Source organism: Peromyscus leucopus, chromosome 9 (genome assembly GCF_004664715.2).
Source record: "Peromyscus leucopus breed LL Stock chromosome 9, UCI_PerLeu_2.1, whole genome shotgun sequence".
Taxonomy (NCBI): Eukaryota; Metazoa; Chordata; class Mammalia; order Rodentia; family Cricetidae; genus Peromyscus; species Peromyscus leucopus.
In genome coordinates, this window is record NC_051070.1 from 107,557,322 (window position 1) to 107,579,011 (window position 21,690).

The following is a 21,690-nucleotide window of genomic DNA, read 5'->3' on the forward strand; positions in this document are numbered from 1 at the left end:
AAAATGAGCCTTAGGTGTGTGGGTAGGGACAGAATGAAACACTAATGAGCTACGTCGTGAGGCCTGGGTTGCATCTGTTGAGCTCAGGGTACACGCAGTGCCCTGAGTTCCATACTCAGTAGGGGTGACAGCGTAGGTCTTCTTTGTAAGAAAGATGTCAGTGGAGGAAAATGAAAGAACAGACTCAGTTCATTCTCAAAATGACAAGAGCAAACTTTTATTGGCTTGAGAGGCTGATGCCCCCAAATCCTGTGACTTGGTTTTTGAGGGTGCAGGAGAACACGCCATGTAAAGTCTGAGAACATTTTTGTAGTGCTTAGAGAGAGGCAGGGCATGGTTTGTTAGACCCAGAAATTGTCTTTTTCAAATTGCAGGGTGGGAGAGAGTCTATCTGCTTTTGTGACCTCTGGGTTTCAGGGCACGAGGTAAGGTGGGCTGCTTTCTGGACTTCTATGGGTGGCAGATTTCTTGACGCCTTGGGCCTGTTTTATGGCCCTGGTTTGAGAGCGGTGGGGTCTTTTATCCTTTCATAATGAACTCCCAGAGGTAGAGCTGGCCTCACATATGCTAGCCTCGGGCGTCCACTAACTCACTAGAAGAACAGGCTGTACTGTGTTGAGCAACCAGCAGCTGGAAGACACTCGACTGTTGGCTTGATGCTTAGTTCCCAGTAGGTTACTAGTTTATCTGCTAGCTCAATGAGGTAAGAGATTCAGAGACAAGTTTAAAATATTAACTAGAATATAGCTAGCATTCAAATTCAATTCTCCTCATTAAATGTCCTATCTGTTACTGTATATTGCTTCCTTAAGTGGGTGAATTAGAAATTAAAAATGAGTTTTATTAAAAACTTAAGATTTCCAAACTTGGTAAATTAAAGGAAGAGTCAACAACATGAAATAAAACAACAAATGCTACATGAAAGAGAATAAAAAGGTACCGTTAAACAGAATAGATATGAATGCTATTACACCCCTCCCCCTTTATATAGAGGCTCTTCAAGGACAGAGCAATAGTGTTCTCTGCGTGGTCCTCCTGCCTCAGTCTGCTCAGTTTCATTAACCTGTGCTCATCAGAACACACTAACATCAACACACACTTGGCACACACTCCTCAAGCCTAATTCTTGGCAAGCCCCTAAGAGGCAGCACATAGATGTACGTCACTGACCCTGCATAGCACTAAGAGCTGGGCCGAGCTTCTGTACTCTGGAACATTAGGCTAGGTGGCCTTTTAGCCTAGATCTACAGTTTCTGTTAGAATTGCTTCTGCCATCATTTGGCTGCCTAGAGGGAAAGGTGTGGGAATGGAAAAAGAAGGAAATGCAATATATCTATAAATCCCTTAGTAAAGCACAGAACAGCTGGAAGAGAAAGAGATTTTATTTAGGATCAGTGGGGATAAGGCCAGACTCCTCTAAATTTGGGAGCTGATCAAAGTCTTAGTTGTTGCAGTAAAGAGCTTCCTCCATGACAAGTGGTAGTCTTCATGTGCCAAAGCCCATTATCCTCCCACTCTCTCTATAAAAGAGCTAAGACCCTGGCCCAGGCCCCATTTTCCTGCCAGTGATGGCAAAGGAGTTTAGCGCATGTAACAAGAGCTTCTTAACAACAGGACTTGATTTCTATTGGGCATTCCCGACAGCCAGACTGCAAACAGAACTTCATTTAAGACTACTTTGGAAATCCGAAACAGTGTTTTTGTGATTAAGTTCTAATCAGTTAACGCAGATTACCTTTGGTTTTCAGATTAACCTGACAAAGACATCAATTATCATTTACCTTGTTGATGGTTTTAAAAATACAAATGTGAATAACAGGTTTTAAACAGAGCTCTGATAAAGCCCAAACCTAATTGTTTCCCATCTCGGCTGTTGAATTTATGTGCTCCTGCAGACACAATTAGGGAGCACATGTTTATATGTATAAATAAAATATAGGTGATATGAGAATTTCTGACAAATGATTTATTAATGAAAACGTATTAACTCTAAGCTTTACTGCCAGAGAAACTTCAATATGTACACGAGCATGAAGTTTTCAGTTCCCAACCTTTGGTTACATGAATAAGCCTTAAGCGCCACAGAGCAAACATTGATCCTAATTGCAAAAGAAAAACAAACAAATCCCCCCTGACTCTTGAATCTCATTTCTCTACACCATATGAGGAAGACTCTTTGATTCTACTTTTCTTTCCTCTCAATCAGCTTCTAAAATAGCGCCAATAAAAATGAAGCTGGGGAAAGGACAGATAAACCATTGCTTGTAGGGATGATGTTTCAAAGAGCAACTGGAAATTAGTCTGTCTTAAATAGAAAATAGTTTTAGCCTAAGATCCTGGCATTAAGTAACATAAGAAAAACTTCAACTCTTAATTTTCAAAATTCAAAATATAGACAATGCAAGCCTAACAGCAGTCGGGAGCGAAAGGCTCCCAGGGACATCTGTAGCAGTCTCCACTTGAGATTCCTGGGTTTGAACCTCCTCCAGGCGAATGGCATCTGCTAGCCACCAAAGCCATCTGGAGAATACACAGACAAGAAGAAAGAGACCTCAAAGCTGAGTGCAACCTTCCATGGGGTTCACAAGAAATCTGATTGGCAAAATAAGGAAAAGTCAAAGAATACAGACTGACGGAGAAGAAAAACGGAAGAAAACATATTCAAGCCCACGTCAATAGGACGAACGGGGCTCAGATGTACAAATGACAATTGCATGTAGAGAACGGTTGCATCCTTGATTACAAATGTGGATTATATACACATTTATATTAGGTGAAGTCAGTTCATACATTACACCACACAATTCAAACAGGACGTCTCTGAGAGGTGAGAGGAAGTCCCATTCCCTTGGTTTCTCAGGTCCCTGTCTTTTGTCCTGGCTGGTCAGTGGTCTCTGCACTTGACTCAGCAGCATGGTATATGAATGGATAAAGCTTGACGTCTGGTCCAGGGGTGGAACAGTTTCTGCATTCTTCATTGTAGTAGCGTAGTAACAACTTATACACTTTTCCTAGAGAGGGAAAGGCCAGAACAATTTGTTTATTAAGTTATATTGATGGAAAAACTTCAAAAACAAAAACAAAACACTGCTATTTTAACTTATCTTTTTTTTTTTTGAGCTGAGGATCGAACCCAGGGCCTTGAGCGCTCTACCACTGAGCTAAATCCCCAATCCATTAACTTATCTTAAATATCACAAGCTTAGATTTGGCTTCTAAAAATAAAGTATGAATTTCTAATGCCTAGAAGGCCTTCCTGGACATAAACTTGAACATTTAAGAGATATTTTAAAAGAACTTAGGCTATGATTGCTGGCTGTTCATGATCCAATGTCCATGCACTGTCTATAGAGTTCACTACAACCCCAGTTATATACCCAGCTCCCAGAGGAGCAACACACTTGATGAGCACACTGCATTCTCATAAATTTGACGGATTGAGGACTTGAGGACTGTCAGGTTTGAATTTATCTTTCCCCTCCCCCACACCCCTCCACCCCTTCCTCTCACATGTGTATACACCCTCATACCCCCTTTAGAGATTTCCATATAAATAAAAGTAAACAAGGATATAAATTCTAGCTTCCTAACTTTACTTTCTTTTAGACAGGGCTCACTATTTTCCTATTATCCCAGACTGGCCTAGAATTAATAACCTTCCCAACTTGCTGGGATTATAGGTACACACCACCATGCCTGGCTAGAGACTTCACTCTAAAATGATAAACTTAAGTCAGTATCATGAATGAAATTCTGCCAGGAAACAAACCAAAGCTCTGCAGAAGCTGCCTGCTTAAGTACTCTGTCACTCCCTGAGCTCCAGCCAAACCATTCTCCCTTTGATCCACCAGACTTAGCAAGTGTTCCTCCCGGACGGTACACATCCATCTAGATACCAAATGTCAAGTCTATCTCCTACTCACCGACATTCAGTTTCTTCTCAGTAAGGAAAGTGTGCATGCTGTAAATGTCTCTCATCAATTCTGAGTCCCCAAAGGTGAAATAAACCACATCGCGTTCAGCTGCAGCAGCGGCCAGGATCTGTATTAAGGCTGTAACGAAGAGAATGGGCAGTTATGTCATGGTGCTTCCTATCAATACACTGTTAGCTCTTTTAACCAGCTACAGAGGCTGTATGCCAGAGATTTATCCTGCATTAAGGATTTACAAATCCAATGCACATGTTATTAGGTACAGTGAATACAAGATAACACAAATTATCCAGTTTATGACTCTCAGGTATGCTTGGAAAATAACATTCAACTGCAACAATCTCACAGTTACCTTCTCTGGACCACAGAGGAAAGTTCATTTGAAGCAGCAAACCAAGGCATAAAGGTAGTATTTATAATTACTTCTATTAATCTATTATTTTTCTGTTTGTTAATTTATTAATTTTGTCCCATTACACACTCACTGGTCTTTTGCATCACAGCCCTATTTGGGAGGTTCTGATGCTGTCACTTGACTGCTACAAGCATTCTCCACACAAGTTGCTAAGCACACCTGCATCCTTCCAGCACTCACACCTATTGGTCCCTGCCACAGGGAGTCAGTGTTACTGAAGATGCAGAGATGGGTAACCCTCTGGTGTGTTAGAACAGAAAAACAACTGAGAACCACTACCTCCAATCAAGGCTACAAATCTGCTATATTTAAGAAAGGGAAAACAATGCACATTAACTTATGCTTAAATGGTCCAGCAGGTAAAGGCACTTGCTGCCAAGCCTAAAAACCTGAATTCAATCCCTGAACCCACATGGTAGAAAAACTGGATTCCCACAAGTTGTTCCCTGCCCTCTACATGTAGTGTATGTACACACATGCACATAATTAATTAAAATTATAAAATAAGTATGCTATTTTTATCTTTTTTTTTTTTTTTTTTTAATAAAGTCTTACTTTGTAGGTTCAGGCTGGTCTTGAACTCACAATCCTTCTGCCTCAGTGACTTGCTTGAGTGCTGGGATTAGAAGAGTGTGCTACCATGCTTACCTATTATTATTTCTGACAATGCATGTGATTCTAAAATACCATCCAGATCCTGTCCTGCTTTTTAAACCATATTTACTGAGTATCTACAACCTGGAGATACCATGATGAGCTCTCATTAATCTTAGAATGTTGAAAGTAATTAATTTCAAAACAAAGGTAAGTTTTAATTAAAATTGCTCAACCAACTTATGCATACATTAAAGCTTCAGAAGTCCCAGTTTTAAAAGGTTCCTAATTAACCTTAAAGTACATATAAAAATGAAAACTAATGAATTGTCATCTTCCTTTACCAAAACATATCATGTTTTATTTTTTAGAGAAAATGAGAAGTTGGCTTTCAATGCTAGGAAAGGACCAGTCAGTCGGTCTTGATTTCACACCTGTCTCTGTTCTAGTAACCCTACTGCACAGACATAAGCTGAACCAGGAAGGATACAGAGACAGGGATCCACATCAGTCCCCACCTCTGCTAGCTTTATTCACCACTTTGGCTTGGTTCTCTTAGCCTCGTTTTCTCAGTTACACAACAGAGTTGAACTAAATGATTTTTAGAAACTCTCAGTTATGATTCCCTAATTACTATTATAAGTTTTCTGCCCGTATCAGATGCTAAGACTATAACTGCAAAATTAAATTTCCAGGAAGATAAATTAGTCTTGACCTTAAATACATCATTAAGTCATTGACAAAGTATTTAATTTTTTTTTCATTGTTTATGTGCATTTGGTGTTTTGTCTGCATGCATGTCTGTGTGAGAGAGTCAGATCCCCTGGAACTGGAGTTACAGACAGTTGTGAGCTATATGGGCTATATGGGTGCTGGGAATTGAATCGGGTCCTCTGGAAGACTAGACAGTGAGTGCTCTTAACCACTGAGTCACCACTCCAGTATTTTAAATGGCACCATCTACAGCAACCACTGTCTATGAAATCTCCTAGGTCTTTGCAAACCTCTAGAATTAAACCTTATGATTTAAGTGAACTCACTTGCATTAGAAGTTAGATGAGAATAAATTTAATGGGGTATGGGGACAGATGCCAAGTCTGCTATAAAAGCTTATAATTCTAGCTCAAGCATACATAGGTGCCAAAATAATCACTTAAATTAATCTGTAGGGAGCTTGGTTTTAATTTTCTTTTTGGCAACCATGTTATACCATGAGGAAAAAACCAAATATGAATAAGCTGAAAAAGCAATTTACTGTGTCCTGTTACAGCAAATGAACCAAGCAAATATGGGCAACATAGGGCCAGGTATGGTGGCACACACCTTTAATCCCAGCACTAGGGAGGGAGAACCACATGGTTCTTATGTTCAAGGCCAGCCTGGTCTACAGAATGAGTTCCTGGACAGCCAGTGCTATAGAGAGCGAGGTGTCAGATATCGAAAACTCATACACAGGTGATATCTGAGGCTATCACATGTAATATTAGTAGTGCCTACTAACATGGAGCTTATAGCAGATGAACTCTACTAAAGACAAGCTCATTTAATTTTTGCAGAAACAGAACAAGATAACTAGTATTAAGCCATTTTGAAAACGGTTAAGTAATTGTCCAAGGACACCTAGTAAAATGCAGTAGAGCTGAGATTTGAACCCTGTATTCTGACTCAAAACCCCATGCTCTTACCCAGTTCACTGCTTCTCCAAGCTGCAACACAAAATCACTCTGCACGAGGCCAAGCAGACTTTACCATGGGCCAGACACAAGGTTTCCTGAACCTGTTTATTCGCATTATTTGAGTGTATTCTGGCAAGAAGGCTCAAATGGGACAGATGTGAAAGTCCTGCCCACGCTTTCCACTGAATTCAGTCTTCTGAGCACTCACACACTCTTGGCTGCTCTGACAGTCTCCAGCTCTGCTTGTTAACCCCCAAGGTACAGATGGTGTTTACACCAGAGAGCACTCTTGTAGGCCAACTCTCACACCCAGAGTATTCCTTTCCCTGGCTACTGTTCTTAGTCTTGACTGGCCTGTCCTCTTACTACAGCACCACTAAGTGCCACCTTTGGTCTGCTCATCTGCGTTCAACAGTCTTTCCTCACGGCCACCACTCTACCTGCAATGCTGTACCACTTTCCTCACTCTGTGACCAAACTGCTAACAAAGCAACTGAACAACAGAAGTCTGTGGTCCCCAGGTGGAGAGGACAGTCAGCCAATCACAGGAGAGAAGGCGTGGCAGCAGGGAGCAGCTGGTCACATTGGATGCTCAGTGGGGAGGCAGAAAGAGGAATGCTGGTGCTCAGTTGTTCTCCTTTGTAGTCAGCCCAGTGCCCTAGCCCACTGGACAGTACTGCCCATATTTAGGGTGGGTCTTCCCACCTTAATTAACTTAAACTAGAAACCCCACCACAGATATGCCCAGAGGTTTTTCATGGTAAGCCTAAATTCCGTCAAATTGACTCAGATTAATTTATATTAACCATCATAAATGTCAGTTTTCATATCTAGATCCAGATCCAATGCAGATTAAAGAAAAAGTTGTACACACTGGCCTTAAATCTGGCTTGAATACGGAATTGGTAAAATGATAGTTGGGTGATGTCAAGCTGATTATCCAACTCCTATGCCTCAGTATGTCACCTATCAAAACAGAAAGTCTTCCTAATAGGTTGTGTACTTATACAACAAAGAACTTGCTGCCATGTTTGATGACCCATTAATATACCTAGTACATCTCCTAGAACACAGAATACATTCAACATATTACCTTAGCTCACAATAAGAAACATACTGATAATGTCTTCTGGAGGAAGACAGGGCCAACTTTATCAGTTCTAACACTTAACCTGCTGTGTTCCTTTGTGAGTCTGTCTACCAACCTTGGCTTCCCAGTCTTATGAAGAGGGTTACAAACTAAAGAGTAGTTATGCAAATAAAGAGACAAGGCAATGGTTCTTACACCCAACTGATCATTATCAACTTGTAGACTATGAAACAAAGTGTGCAAAACATTTTCCAGATCCAGAAACCCAGTGGCATCTCATAAGTGGTAATAAACACTCTGCTCATCCTTGACCTTACACTGTCATATAAAACAATGGGCCACAGCCGGGCGGTGGTGGCACACGCCTTTAATCCCAGCACTCGGGAGGCAGAGGCAGGCGGATCCCTGTGAGTTCGAGGCCAACCTGGGCTACCAAGTGAGTTCCAGGAAAGGCGCAAAGCTACACAGAGAAACCCTGTCTTGAAAAACAAAAAAAAACAAAAAAAACAAAAAAAAACAATGGGCCACAAAAAGAACAATGCAGGAATGTTACATGTATTCTTACTCAGGGGAAGCTGAGAGAGAAAAGGAAGTGTGGTCTATTCCCACAGAGGAAGCAAAGTACCAAGGAACCTGAGATGACCAAGTGAGGTGACCTGGTCCATAATCTATTTTCAGGATTCACCTTTTCTGATGTTTATAACCACAATTTCCACAACTCTCAATTAAAAGGTCACCAGGCCAAATCAACCACAGCATGGCAGAAAATGACTCACTGGCACTATCTTGTTACCATTCTTGATTAATAATTTTTCTGGAGTTTAGCTTTTGGTTGTTGTTTTTTTTTTTGGTTTTTTTTTTTTTTTGGTTTTTCGAGACAGGGTTTCTCTGTGTAGCTTTGCGCCTTTCCTGGGACTCACTTGGTAGTCCAGGCTGGCCTCGAACTCACAGAGATCCACCTGGCTCTGCCTCCCGAGTGCTGGGATTAAAGGCGTGTGCCACCATCGCCCGGCTGTTGTTTGTTTTTTTGAGACAAGGTCTTCTATGTAGCCTAGGCTTGCTGATTCACATGCCACAGCTGCTTGAGTACTGGGATTAGAGGCATGTATGTCCCCCATGACTGTCTTGAGTTTAACCATCTTGATTCTAAAATAGCAAAGAAATTAATAAAGACATTAGGTTTGATTTAAGGACATGAAGATGGCCAAATGTACACCAAGTTTCTGTATCTCATCAATCTTTCACTTAATATGTCAAGGGACCCACTGGAAAGCTCAGCTAATGAAAGACATATCTACTGTTTATTGGGTATGTTCATTTGGTCTCATGGGTGGAATAGTATCCAAGTTGGTCTAATTAGAGTATTTCTATGGGATTTTTTTTTTCACCTTTATTCTCAAGTATTTATTCTTTTTTTTTTATTAACATGGTGTGGTATTTATTTTATTTATTTTTTTATTTTATTTTACGATACTATTCAGTTCTACATAACAGCCACAGATTCCCTTGTTCTCCCCCTTCCTGCCCACCCCCCATTCCCACCTCCTCCAGATCAAGGTCTCCCCCGAGGACTGAGATTGACCTGATAGACTCAGTCCAGGCAGGTCCAGTCCCCTCCTCCCAGATTGAGCCAAGTGTTCTATGGGATTTTTTTTAAACTATGGAATTCCGCCCCCACACACACCTTTTTAAAATCTAGGGCCATTCAACTGTACAGCTTGTTAAGTCTATAACTATTTAGTTCCAGTTCCTGTCATGTAGACACAACTTGAAGACAAGAGGATGTGGCTACCACATTAAGTTGCCCTCAGGAGGGAACTAATACATGTGTTGCAGAGATGGAGAAGCTGATCCCAGGATCTAATCATTTATAAAGCCAACTGCATGAGACCTTCATCAGACACATTATTTCATAACTCCTCTGGTAGGAAAGAAAGGCTCACCGTCAAATGGAAAGATCCTTTTCTGATCTTTCTGTTCTGATCGGAGGGATAACCTACATTAGAGTCAAAATTCTTTTCATCTTCACGCTACCATAAAGAATCTCCACACACAGCATTTGTGTAGGAGATGGGACCCTCTGGTGGAGCTAGGACTCAAGCGGAGACTGAGGAGTGGAAGGAACTAGTCCGGTCCAGATACACATTTAGAATGTGCAGAGTCTTCAGGTAAGGAAGGGTACCCAGAGGCTGCTGAGTAATAAAAAGCTGTGTGGAAACACTGGCACACATCTTATATGTGAATCAAGTATTAGGCAAGGCTCAGGGATAGAAAAGAAACTGCACAGGACTACGGCATCAAGACACTCTTTAATATAGTAAGCTAGCAACAGCATAATCTCTTATAAGGCAAGTAAATACCTTATGGGGATAGTAAAAAATAAACTAGGAGGGAATCCTAAGGAGACACAAGAAAACCAAAAACCGGCTCTTCATGAAGCAAGCAGAAAAGAAGGATGTGTGTTTCACTGACAGATCTTTCAGGCATGGGTAAGTTCTATGCTCTTCAGACACCTTTCCAAGCGCCAACATGTCTGCAATAGTTAAGTCCCACTGAGACTGCTAAAGTAAACTCTTAAAGCAGAAATATTGTTTTTATTCAACTCTACTGCAGTAAGCCTAGGAAGAAATGAACTTACCTTTACTTAGAAACATCTCATGGAGCCCAGGCTTGGTGAGCAGATCACACTCCCCATTTCTCTCCCACCTTCCTTGAGTAAGAACACTCTAACATTCTTGCAATGGTCTTTTTGTGGCCCTCATGCTTAGATAAAATCTTAAATGATAATTATGTTCTGGGATGTCTGGAATATTTGTTATCAGAAGCCCACTCATAGTCTGTTCTAGTGGAGTGTTAAAATAACAACAGCAGCAGCAACAACAAAACCACACCAAAACCGAAAAAGCACAAAGAGTTCTGGGTGGTAGCACACACCTCTGATCCCAGCAGAGGCAGGTGGATCTCTGTGAGTTCTAGGCTAGCCTGTTCTACATAGTGAGTTCCAGGTCAGGTAGGGTTTTGAGACACTATCTCAAAATCAAAATATCATAAAAGGTTTATAAAGCAAACACACAAAGCTGCTTCAACTCCAACAAAGATAAAAGACCAAATAATCTACAAAATTATAAAGTGTGACCAGATACATCAATGACACAAATCACACAAACTCTTATCTTTGAAAGAGCATTGGTGAGAGGCAGGGGAACCATACAAGTGGGGACCAATAAATCAGCTAAAACCTTAACAGAAGTGTAACAGCTGATGGGAACTCCAAGGTGGGGCACTTTAGGATACTGACTGTGCCATCCTTACGACGGTCTATCTCAATCAACTGATTTCTACTGAAAACATCCGAAAGCGCACTTAATCATCTAGCCTACTGAACATCCTAGCCTAGTGCCACAGTATCGTGGAGTTTCAGGTGTGTGCCTTCTTGTTCATGACTACAGGGTGACTGGTAGCTGTGCTATCCTGCTGTTGTCCGGCACCATGAGAGTTATTATTAATTATTATTATTAGGATCTATTATTATACCACATATCCTCAGCTTGGGAAAAGAGCAAATTCAAGATGTGAAGCACATTTTCTACCTACCTAAGGCCTAAAGAAACATTGTTTGCCAGGGATTGTCAGGGGAGTTCAGACTCAAAGGCTCTTTCCTGTGTCTTCCAGGGAAACAGGGCCCAGCAGGCAAGAGGGCGTACAGCGTCACTACTGGCACACAGACAGAGTACAGGAGGTGACCCGCAGCTCCTGGGGTCTAGCAGAGAGCCCTTTGCTCTCCTAGTCCTAAGGCCACTGGTTGCCCGGGACAGCAGTTGTAATAAATGACATTGGATGAATTAAGAGATAAAAGTATTCTCTTTATGTTTTTTTCACAATAGATCGAGTGTGGTGGCACATGCTTGTAACATTAGCACTTGGGAAGCTGAGGCAAGATCCTGAGTTCAAGACCTGCCTGGGCTATATAGTGAGTTCTAGGTCTGCTGCTAGGATATATAGGAAAACCCTATCTCAAAAAACAAACAAACAAATAAACAAAAACCCAACTTATTAAATTAATAAATGATTATACTAATGTACAACTAGAGAAGCTAACATTGAGTTGTTGTCAACTGTGAAACTTGTGTACTATTAGGCAACACATATCTCAAAAACACTTGCTTATATTTTTAAATAAAGATGTAAAAGCTTAAGGATTTATATACACCTGTGTTGTTCATGAAATGTTTGGTAAGTTTTTGTTGTTACAAAAACAACACATAGCCTGGTGGTGGTGGCGCACACCTTTGATCCCAGCACTTGGGAGGCAGAGGCAGAGGCAGGAGGATCTCTGTGAGTTTGGGGCCACCCTGGCCTACAGAGCGAATCCCAGGACAGACTCCAAAGCTACACATAGAAACCCTGTCTCAACCCCCCCAAACCCAAAAAACCCCCAAACAAAACAAAACAAAACAAAAAACCAATAATATAGCAATAGCCAAACCGCCCCCCACATACCAAAAAGAAAATATGTTATGTCTCTATTACCACTTAGAGGAAATTGTGGTTATTTTTTACACATATATAGATAAACATAAAGAACCTCAGATTGTATGTGCACTGTTTTGTATGCATAATTTAATTTTGAAAATGACTCACATGGTATGTTTGTTCATTTCCCCTCTAAGTAGGAATATTCCAAAGACATCTTTCCATTCCAGCAGATGTATTTATGTAATGGTTTAATGTGTAATATTTTATTTCATAAATGCCCTACATCTTATTCTGCATAAAAATTAAAGTGTAAGCAGTGCTACAGTACTCGCCTAACATGCAAATGGCCCTGGGTTTGATCCCCAGCACAGCTGGAAAACAACACTGACAGTCATGGTGCAGGTAGCCACTGTCCCACTGGAGGACACAATGACTAGTACTCCAATGACTATTCCAGCAAGTGCCTGGAGAGAGTCAGAGTAACCCTTAAGTCTAAATCTCAGGGACCGAGAAAATGACTGACACGAGAGGAATCTTTGAATACCATCCTGATGGTGCAGGCAAGGTTGTGGGAGAGAAAGGGTTTTTAAGCCACAAAGAAAAGGACATAGATGAACACATTTATAAAGCTTTCCATTGTCCAGCACAAATGAACAGGTTTATGGCAGACCAGGTTTTGAAATTGATGACATGAATCTAGTCATTCATTTTACTTAAGAGAAAAACAGAAAAAAAAGAAGTATCTGTCATAAGATCAGTAAGTCCAGAGTGAAAAACAGGTTTCCTCAAACAAATTCAAGAAGAGAATTTCCTAAAACAAATCTCACAAATTCCTTCCTTTGTTGACTTTCAAACATAAAGAAAAAAAAAAAAACAAAAACAACAACAACAAAAAAAAAAAACAAAAAAAAAACAAAAAAAAAAACGCACCAGGCAATTTATGTGTTGAACTTGAAGGAAATATGGTGTTCTTCAAAATGAGGGGACAAGAAAGGCTATTCTAAAGATGTCACTAAAATGTGACACATAAAATTAACTCGATAGGGCATTTAACCAAAAAGCTAAAAAAGAAAGGAAAAAAAAAAAGAACTGAAAAAATGTCTGTAACATAGGCTATGAACACTGAACCTTTTTAATTTACTTTTTTCTTTTTGTTTATCTTTTTTTTCTTTTTTGGTTTTTCAAGACAGGGTTTCCCTGTGTAGCTTTGCGCCTTTCCTGGAACTCACTTGGTAGCCCAGGCTGGCCTTGAATTCACAGAGATCCGCCTGCCTTTGCCTCCCAAGTGCTGGGGTTAAAGGCATGGGCCACCACCTTTTTTTTAATGTACCAGGAATTGTTACTGACCAGAGAAAGAATAACTATCTCAAAATATATGAGGAGGAGGCATGAAAAAACAATTCACAGAAACAAACAAAAATGTGCACTAATTGGGAAAACTGCCGAATGTCAGAGTAGCTGGAGACTGGTATATCTCACCTTCCTGAGCTCATCCTACAGCCCTTTAGGGGACATCAAGTATCAAAATATAAAGGACACATATTCTAGGAGTTACTCTTACTGGAGGAAATTTATCCTAAGAAGATAATTATGTGCAACTTAAAGTAAAATAGCACACAGATCAATTGTACCAAGTAGAGAATCTCTGAACTGCGATATATATGTACTCAGAACAGAATACTATGTAGCCATTAAAATAATTGGCAATAAGTCTTTATTTTTGGTATCGAAAACTATCAGAATGCAGGTTTTAAGAAGAGGTTATGGGATGAAATTATGGTGTGAATCCATTTATGTCAGATGGCTATACAGAATTTTTTCACAAAGCTACTCAAATGGATGGCCACCAAAACACTGCCAGTGAGTTTTGGTGGTTTATATACCTAAGGGCACCTTTCTGGGTTTCGGAACAGTGAATGTGTCACTTTTATGAAAATAACAAGCTTTTCATTATGGGGATGACTCTACTGCAACAGACATACCTGTTTCCTTCCTAATGAGCTGGTTTTATCTGTGCCTTGCTTGGCTGACAAGGCCAGCTACTCCTTATGTTTGCTGTGACTGTTCCTACTGCTCCCTGGAGACTCCCAGCTGCTCTCCGTACTGTGTTCCTGGAGGGAGCACCTAGACACTTGGAACCGCTTTAGGTTAGTCTGTTGTACTAATGAGGTGATTCAGGAAATTCCAACTGTATTAGTTCTTTGTCAATTTGACATAAGCTGAAGTCAAGAGAAGAGGGAACCTCAATTGAAAAAAATGCCTCCACCAAATTGGCCTTTGGGCAAGCTTGTGGGGCATTTTTTTTTAAAAAAAATAATTATTGATGTGTGAGGGTCCAGCTCACTGTGGGCAGCTGGATGCTATAAGAAATCAGGCCGAGCAAACTATGGGAAACAAGTCAGGAAGCAGCACCCTTCATGGCCTCTGCATCAGCTCCTACCTCCAGGTTTCTGCCCTGACTTCCCTCAGGATGGACTATTACCTGGAAGTGTAAGCTGAAATAACCCTTTCCTCCCCAAGTTGCTTTTGGTCAGTGTTTTATCACAACAATAGAAACCTTCAGCCATATGGGTAATGATCTAATCAACACTCCTATGTACTGAAAACCCAATCTGAGCACCAAAAGTGAGCAGAATTTTATGGCTCAACATACTGACATTTAAAGACAAAGGTGATTTAACACTATTGGGAGAGGTTGTCAAAACTCCCAATTGTCTTCCAGGCTTTACCCTAAGTGTATCTTTTCTGTTCAAAGTATGGAACTTAAGCATTCTGGGAGTTATTCTAGTATACTTTCAAACCTGAAGGGATCAGGAGGCAAAATGCAGGTGACCTGGGGACCGACCCCCTGAGCCTTGTGACTATAACCTAAGTAAAGGCAACCATGTGGAAGACTATGCCCTAACCTGTACTCATTACAGGAAGGTAAGTGTCAAACTGTACCATGGTACTTTTAGCTTACGTCAGACCATTGGGGTGAAATGGAGCAGTGGTCACCCTGCTTTCTACATTTGATGAATTCAAATCAAGTAGATGCTCTAACTATAAAGGGCCAGTAGCTTTGCAAATAGTGTGTGGAATGTCTCATCCTTGCGTACCCAAGTGCCTTCTGGTCTGTGCCACTCACGCAGCTCCCCTGGCCATATCTCCACCGCACTGTATGTGTCAGAGCATCAGTCACTCCACGCCACATCTGCCTATGCCTTTCTTTCATATACTGGGCTGTGACTGTCAAAAAGAGAGACCACAGCTTATTTGCCTTGTCCTCTCAATACCCATAGCATGGCAGATGGTCCATTTGTTTAGTGAGTGAATGAAGGAGCTGAGTGAATCACACTGCCCATAAACAACACCCCATTGAGAAAAGTGCTGGAGTGGGCACTTTGGTTTGAAACATCAGAGGTGGTTTTGCAGTTTTCTTTCCCTTGACCTTTCTACATTCCGCAAAACACTGTGGGATCTGGATGATCAAAGAGCTAAGCAAACCTCTGCATGGAAATAGTAACTGAAGCTAAGAACTCCTTCGAACACAGCAAGGAAAAGAGGACGGTAACAAATGTTCTCTTTCATCCTTAGACTTTTATAGTCTCCTATGACAACACGAGGTTGGACTTTGGCGACTACTAACTCCTCTCTCCAGCCCTCCTACCCCAGCCAGCAAGCTACTGCCTTTCTCCACAGTGACTGACCTACCTTTTAATCGAGCATCACCCCCAAAGGCGCCACAGCCCCAGTTTCCTGTGGCCACTGCAGAAAGATTCTCAGGAGGAACTCCAGGACGGAGAAATCCACAGTAAGCCTGCAGGAGAAAAGAGATACCACAGTGAGCAGACACCAACAGCACCCGCTGGTGAAGGGCTGAGATCGGCATCCACTGTCAAGTTTCGTTCTCATTCCCATTTTCTTTAGGGCCAAAATAAAAGGGGAAAACAGAGGAGTATGATGTGAAGGACAGTAAGAACTGAAAAATTCTAGTATTTGTTTAGATGTTACTGCTTTGATGTTGGGCAAACCAACCCGCTCAATCCAGTAAGTCTCAGCTGCTCTATCCAGTGAAATAACAGAAGTGGACTATCGGATGGATGGATGTCAAGACCCTGTGCCGGGGCCCCGGGAACGACAACTTGGACAACGCACTTGCTCAGCACTTCCGCACACTTCCCGTCAGTGTCCTTTTGTGGAGTCAGGGTCCCTGCAGTGCTTCACTGGCCTTCAAGAGTCAGAGTCAGTTTTGTGGTTTCCTCCTCTCTACACTCAGGTAAACGAGACACTGGGTTAGACTAAGAACCACAGCTTTAAAAGGGATTCTTATATTCTGTAACAAAATCTTAGTGCAGACTGTCACTGCCCGACCCCTTCCTCTCTCTGGCTCCTGAGAACACAATGGCCTCTAAGACCTCTCTCAGTCTAGTCCCCAGTTTCACAGCCCTGTTCTAAGTTAGACTATTTAAGAATTTGCCAGTTACCTCCCCAAAGTACAATGTATCCTAAGGATGTTGGACAAGTAGTAACTAAATAACAACCTCATTTTGGACACAAGAAGACCCGAGTTTAAGTTTCAAAGTTTCTGACTTTTATCTTCTTGCTATCAGCCAAGTCAGTCTTCTGCCTTTCAACGGTTCTTGTGTTGTGAAACTATCAGATGAGTTAAAGAGGTTTAATGTAACAGCAGAGCAAATCTCCCTAGGGTCTCTCAGGTATCAACCAAAGACAAAAATATAGTCTGTATGCAATACTAAACCAAACTACAAGGATGATCTGTGACAAATGTCCCTAGAGAAAAAACAAGGATAAAGAAAGATGCTTCTGTGAAACCCACATGAAGAAATATAGTAAATTGCTCTCTGAAGTCTCCGTAAAGGTATAAAAATGTATTTTACACACTGTCTGGATGGATTAACAAGACTATTTCTTTTACCCTTCCTAGGCTGTAAATCCTGACGGTTATATTAATTATAAGTTGTTACTAAACCATTATTCAATACCAAGGTACAGAGCTCATATAAGAACTCACAAATTAGCTGTATAATCAGATGGACTGAGCTTCTGAAAATTCCTTTCAGGTCAACAATATGAGAGAGCTCCATTTGTTTTTTGGCAGGTTCTTCAAAGATGAAGACTCTGACATTCAATATATGAACATGAGGGAGAACAACCCTCTGTCAGAATAAACACAACTCTGCCACTGAGTCCTGTCATTTTTTCTTAATCTGCTTAAACAAAGATGAGTTCTTAGCCTCCAAGCTTACGTTTCAGTCCCCTGCCTACCATTGTAATCATCCTGGCAGGAGAGATAATACTCTTAGGACAGACCCTTGTGTTTCTGCCTTTGGTCATTAAAATATGAAGGGAAGGGCTAAAGCCCTGCCACCATTGGAGGAGGAACTTGCCTCCCAGCAGGGGTTTTCATACACTTCTAACAACTTATTGGACAAGTCTGCAGGACAGATAAGCAATGACAGTGATGGGTGGGACTGGGGCTGCTTACGTATGTATGCCCCCTGCCCTCTGGCTAAAGCTAAATCTCAGGTCAAAGACCCTTACTTCTTTCCCCTTCCCAACACAGCCACACTGAACACATCTCTTTTTTTCTGTTTTTTCACTATGATCTGTCTCTTTAGAGTATTGGAGATAGATGTTTGAACTTAGTGTGTCTAGACTGGCAGAACTTAGAACAGTGGTTCTCAACCTTCCTAATGCTGCCACCTTTTAATACAGTTCCTCATGTTGTAGTGATCCCCAACAATAAAATTATTTTTGTTGCTACTACATAACTAATTTTGCTACTGTTATGAATCGTAATGTAATTATCTGTGTTTTCTGGTCGTCTTAGGCAACCCCTGAGAAAGGGTTTTTCAACCCCAGGGGGCCACAACCCACAGGTTGAGGACCATTGAATGTCACTGCCTTAGAAACTATAAAACTGTCTCTAAGTAACTAGGGGTAAGTCATTTCAATAAGCAAAAATAGCTTAGTTTAGTGATTATCAGGTTTAACAATGGAGAGTTTAAATCACTTAAATTATTAGAAGTAACATCTAACATAAAATGTCTTATTTTTTTAAAATATGGCCACAACAAAAACTCTGAAACTGAAATTAAAATGCATTTAATAATTTTTATCAAATACTTTCAGATAAAACTTCTAAAAAATAATTAGATAGAAATTAAACGATTTAGAATTACAAAGTAATATACAAAGGACTGGTTAGAATGATTAAATGTAAAATGCTTTCACTTTGTTAAAGTCAAGCATTTGTAATCAGAAGTACAGTATTCTCCCAGCATTCTTTAGGGGAGTATTTCAAGATACCACTGAGGATATCAAAGTCTACTTATGTTCAAGACAGCATACTCTTATATGGCCTACACAACCCTCTGATATTCTTCAAAGAGTTTAAATTAGCCGGGCGGTGGTGGTGCATGCCTTTAATCCCAGCACTCTCGAGGCAGAGCCAGGCGGATCTCTGTGAGTTTGAGGCCAGCCTGTTATACAGAGCGAGATCCAGGACAGGCACCAAAACAACACAGAGAAACCCTGTCTCAACCTCCCCCCCCCCAAAAAAAAAGTTTAAATCATGTTTAGCTTTGTAAACACCTGCTACAATATATGAATTAACAAGCAATAACATGAAAAAAAAAAACCCTATACATCAGAATGCATGAAATAAAACATTTTCAATGAGTCTATGGGTGCAGAACCCAGAAGCAATGGAGGACAATGAGGTAAGGTGCCTGAACCCCTTTAGAGAATCCGCCCAGGGCTGGAGAGATGGCTCAGTGGTTAAGAGCACCGACTGCTCTCTTCCAGAGGTCCTGAGTTCAATTCCCAGCAACCACATGGTGGCTCACAACCACTTGTAAAAAGTGCCCTCTTCTGGCCTGCAGGGACACATGCAGGCAGAATACTGTTATACATAATAAATAAGTAAATCTTTGGGGTTGGGGATTTAGCTCAGTGGTAGAGCACTTGCCTAGCAAGCACAAGGCCCTGGGTTTGATCCTCAGCTCCAAAAAAAAGAGAAAGAGAGAGTGAGTCTGCCCAGGGACGTCAATTCTTTAGGAGGTTAGCAGATCCCCTAAGTGCTGTGATTCCTTCTCCCTTCACAGCAGAACTGAACTTAACACTGGTGAGAAGAAGAGATCAGAAAGGAAGCAATCTTAGAATATGTCAAGTCCTCACTCCACAAAGTTCTTAGGAGTTCTCTACAGCACCATATTGGTGAATACTTTTCTGTTCCCCCCAACCAAGTTGGGAAAGTTTGAGGAAACTGGAAGAGAAAAGGAAACCAATGTGAACTCAGGCTATGCACTGCCCTTTTGTCTCCCAATGTTACAACACAGCAATTCATTCATCCTAATAAATAACTGAAAAAGAGGAAAGTATTCATACCCCAGGAGAAGAAGGAGAAAACAATCAATGAACACCTATATGGCAGAATGAGATCTGATGAAGAAGGAAGGAAGAGAGAAGTAACCTTGGACTCCTGAAGGCTGCAAAGGGGAGTGCTGAAAACAAAAACCAACCAACCAACCAACCAAAGAAAAGAAAAATACTGCCATCTAGAATGAAAAACTAGAGACTGAACAGGAAAGTGAAGACAGAGATGTAAGCAGGAAACAAAGAAAAGTGAAAAAGCAATGAAAGAAAGCAGGTCATTTCCAGAACAGAGCTGGCCAGAGTACTCTGGCACAAACATGTACATACAGACACATACGAACTCTGACTTCACGGTCATTAGTGCCACTTTCAAGTAGATACATTTCAACGATGCTTCACTCTCATGTAAACACATACTCTCCCCAGATTTCTAATTGTTCCTGGAGAACAAATATGAAGTCAATCTATTATACTAGTTTAATCTAAACTAGTCAATAGTTGATACAGAGGTTTTCCATATTCTGTGGTTTCTTAAAAAATCTTTTAATTTTTTGGAAATGAGAATAAAGTTATACTATAAAGAGCCTTAAAATCATCCTATGCTCAGTCACAACATATTTGGTAAACTCCTAAATACCCACTGTTTAAAGACACTGATTCGTATCTTACACATCACAGAACAGACTGAGAATCAGTAAACTATTTACAACCAGGACAGTCATTATAAACCAGAGCTCATCAAGCCAAACAATTATAAACATTTTGTCATGATGATATGAAAACATGAGAGATTCCAATACAGTCAGATGAAACAGATGATAAAATATGAGGTTATGGGTAATTTTTGGGTACATTTGTATGACTACATTTGATGTGTAAAAACCTATAAAAACAACTGTTTGAAAGGGAGAATCATGGATGGCTTTGTATTTATTTGTATATAATAACTATATATTAGCACACAATTTATCCTATTTCTTATTTCTCCTGTCTGTGTGGCCATGCCAGTGAGTATTAAGGAATGCCTGTGGAGTCCAGGGGACAACTTCAGAAAACCAGTAGGGATCCAACTCAGGCTATTGTGATTGGTGGTAAGTATCTTTACCTCTTGAGACATCTTACCAGTCCAGTTTCTGGTATTTTTTAAATGAGTAAAATGAAAGAAGTCAATTGAGTTCAGTTTTCTTGCTTTTTTTTAAAAAAAAAAATAGATTGGATATTTTCATGATTTTCTGGTTCTATGTACTAAGAACGTCAAAGGAAAACTTCCTAGATATGATACATTTGAACTAAGACTCCAGAAAAAGAATGTGACATACACTTTGAGATTATAAATGATCAGATAGATATTGAACTTCTTAGAAATATCAGCAGAAAGCACCGATTGGTTTGTTATTAGGCTTTGATTTAGAAATAACCCCACTCCAAATATAGATCCTAACAAAAATCAATAAAATAGTAAACAGCTGCAATCAACTTGGTTCAATTTCTATCCCAGAAGGCTCCAGGAAATGTATTCATAATATAACCTCACCTAAACAAGTCTAAGAGGACAAATACAGCATTTCACTGGCATCTCATTCTTCCCTTGCAGAGACACCTGACACTTTTACAAGCTGGAGTCACAAATCTTTCCAACACCAGTGTCTAAAATGTCAACCAGCTGATCTCTTCCAGAATTAAAAATATCTTCCCAGTACCAGTTGGACAGAGTAAGACTGATTCATGCTTTTTACAGACCAGCTCTTCCTGCAGGTCCTGATGTAGGTCTAACAGGACAGATGGAGACTGAATGGAGTGACCTCTTCTAGAGGATTTCTATTCCAATTGTCATCCCCTCAGCAATGCCTAGTGGCAAACAGGATGCGAAAGCGAAGACGTACACAATGCATTATGGTTGCAGGCTTTGATGCTTCAGCTAAAAGATGTTCTACTCTCCCAGTCTACCTTCCATAACAGATACAAAAATATAAGCAAGTTATCACTAATACGATCTAACATGTTTGCTCTAAACACAAGTTTATAAAACATAACAAAACACATTATTTCCTCCAACTTGTACTTCCCTTTGATGTGATTCTTGATGCTTGTGCCAAAATTCACAAATCTGTTTAATAGATAAGTGTG

At 40.6% G+C, this 21,690-nt stretch overlaps 1 protein-coding gene across 5 annotated transcripts in view; it reads right to left on the minus strand.

Annotated features, from left to right (window-relative positions):
- Positions 1-203: 203 nt before the first annotated feature.
- The window catches only part of Parg (poly(ADP-ribose) glycohydrolase), a 116,610-nt gene continuing 95,123 nt past the window's right edge, over positions 204-21,690 (minus strand). For 4 of the 5 annotated variants that reach the window (XM_028878387.2, XM_037208728.1, XM_028878386.2 and 1 more), the window contains 3 exons: positions 15,877-15,982; positions 3,924-4,052; positions 1,365-3,011 (listed from right to left, as the gene is read on the minus strand). In XM_028878387.2, coding sequence (XP_028734220.1) covers positions 2,857-3,011; positions 3,924-4,052; positions 15,877-15,982 — 390 coding nt within the window. In that variant the 3' untranslated portion in view covers positions 1,365-2,856. Of the gene's footprint in view, positions 3,012-3,923; positions 4,053-15,876; positions 15,983-21,690 lie in introns of all 5 variants that reach the window. The other variant, XM_037208729.1, reaches the window with a different exon arrangement.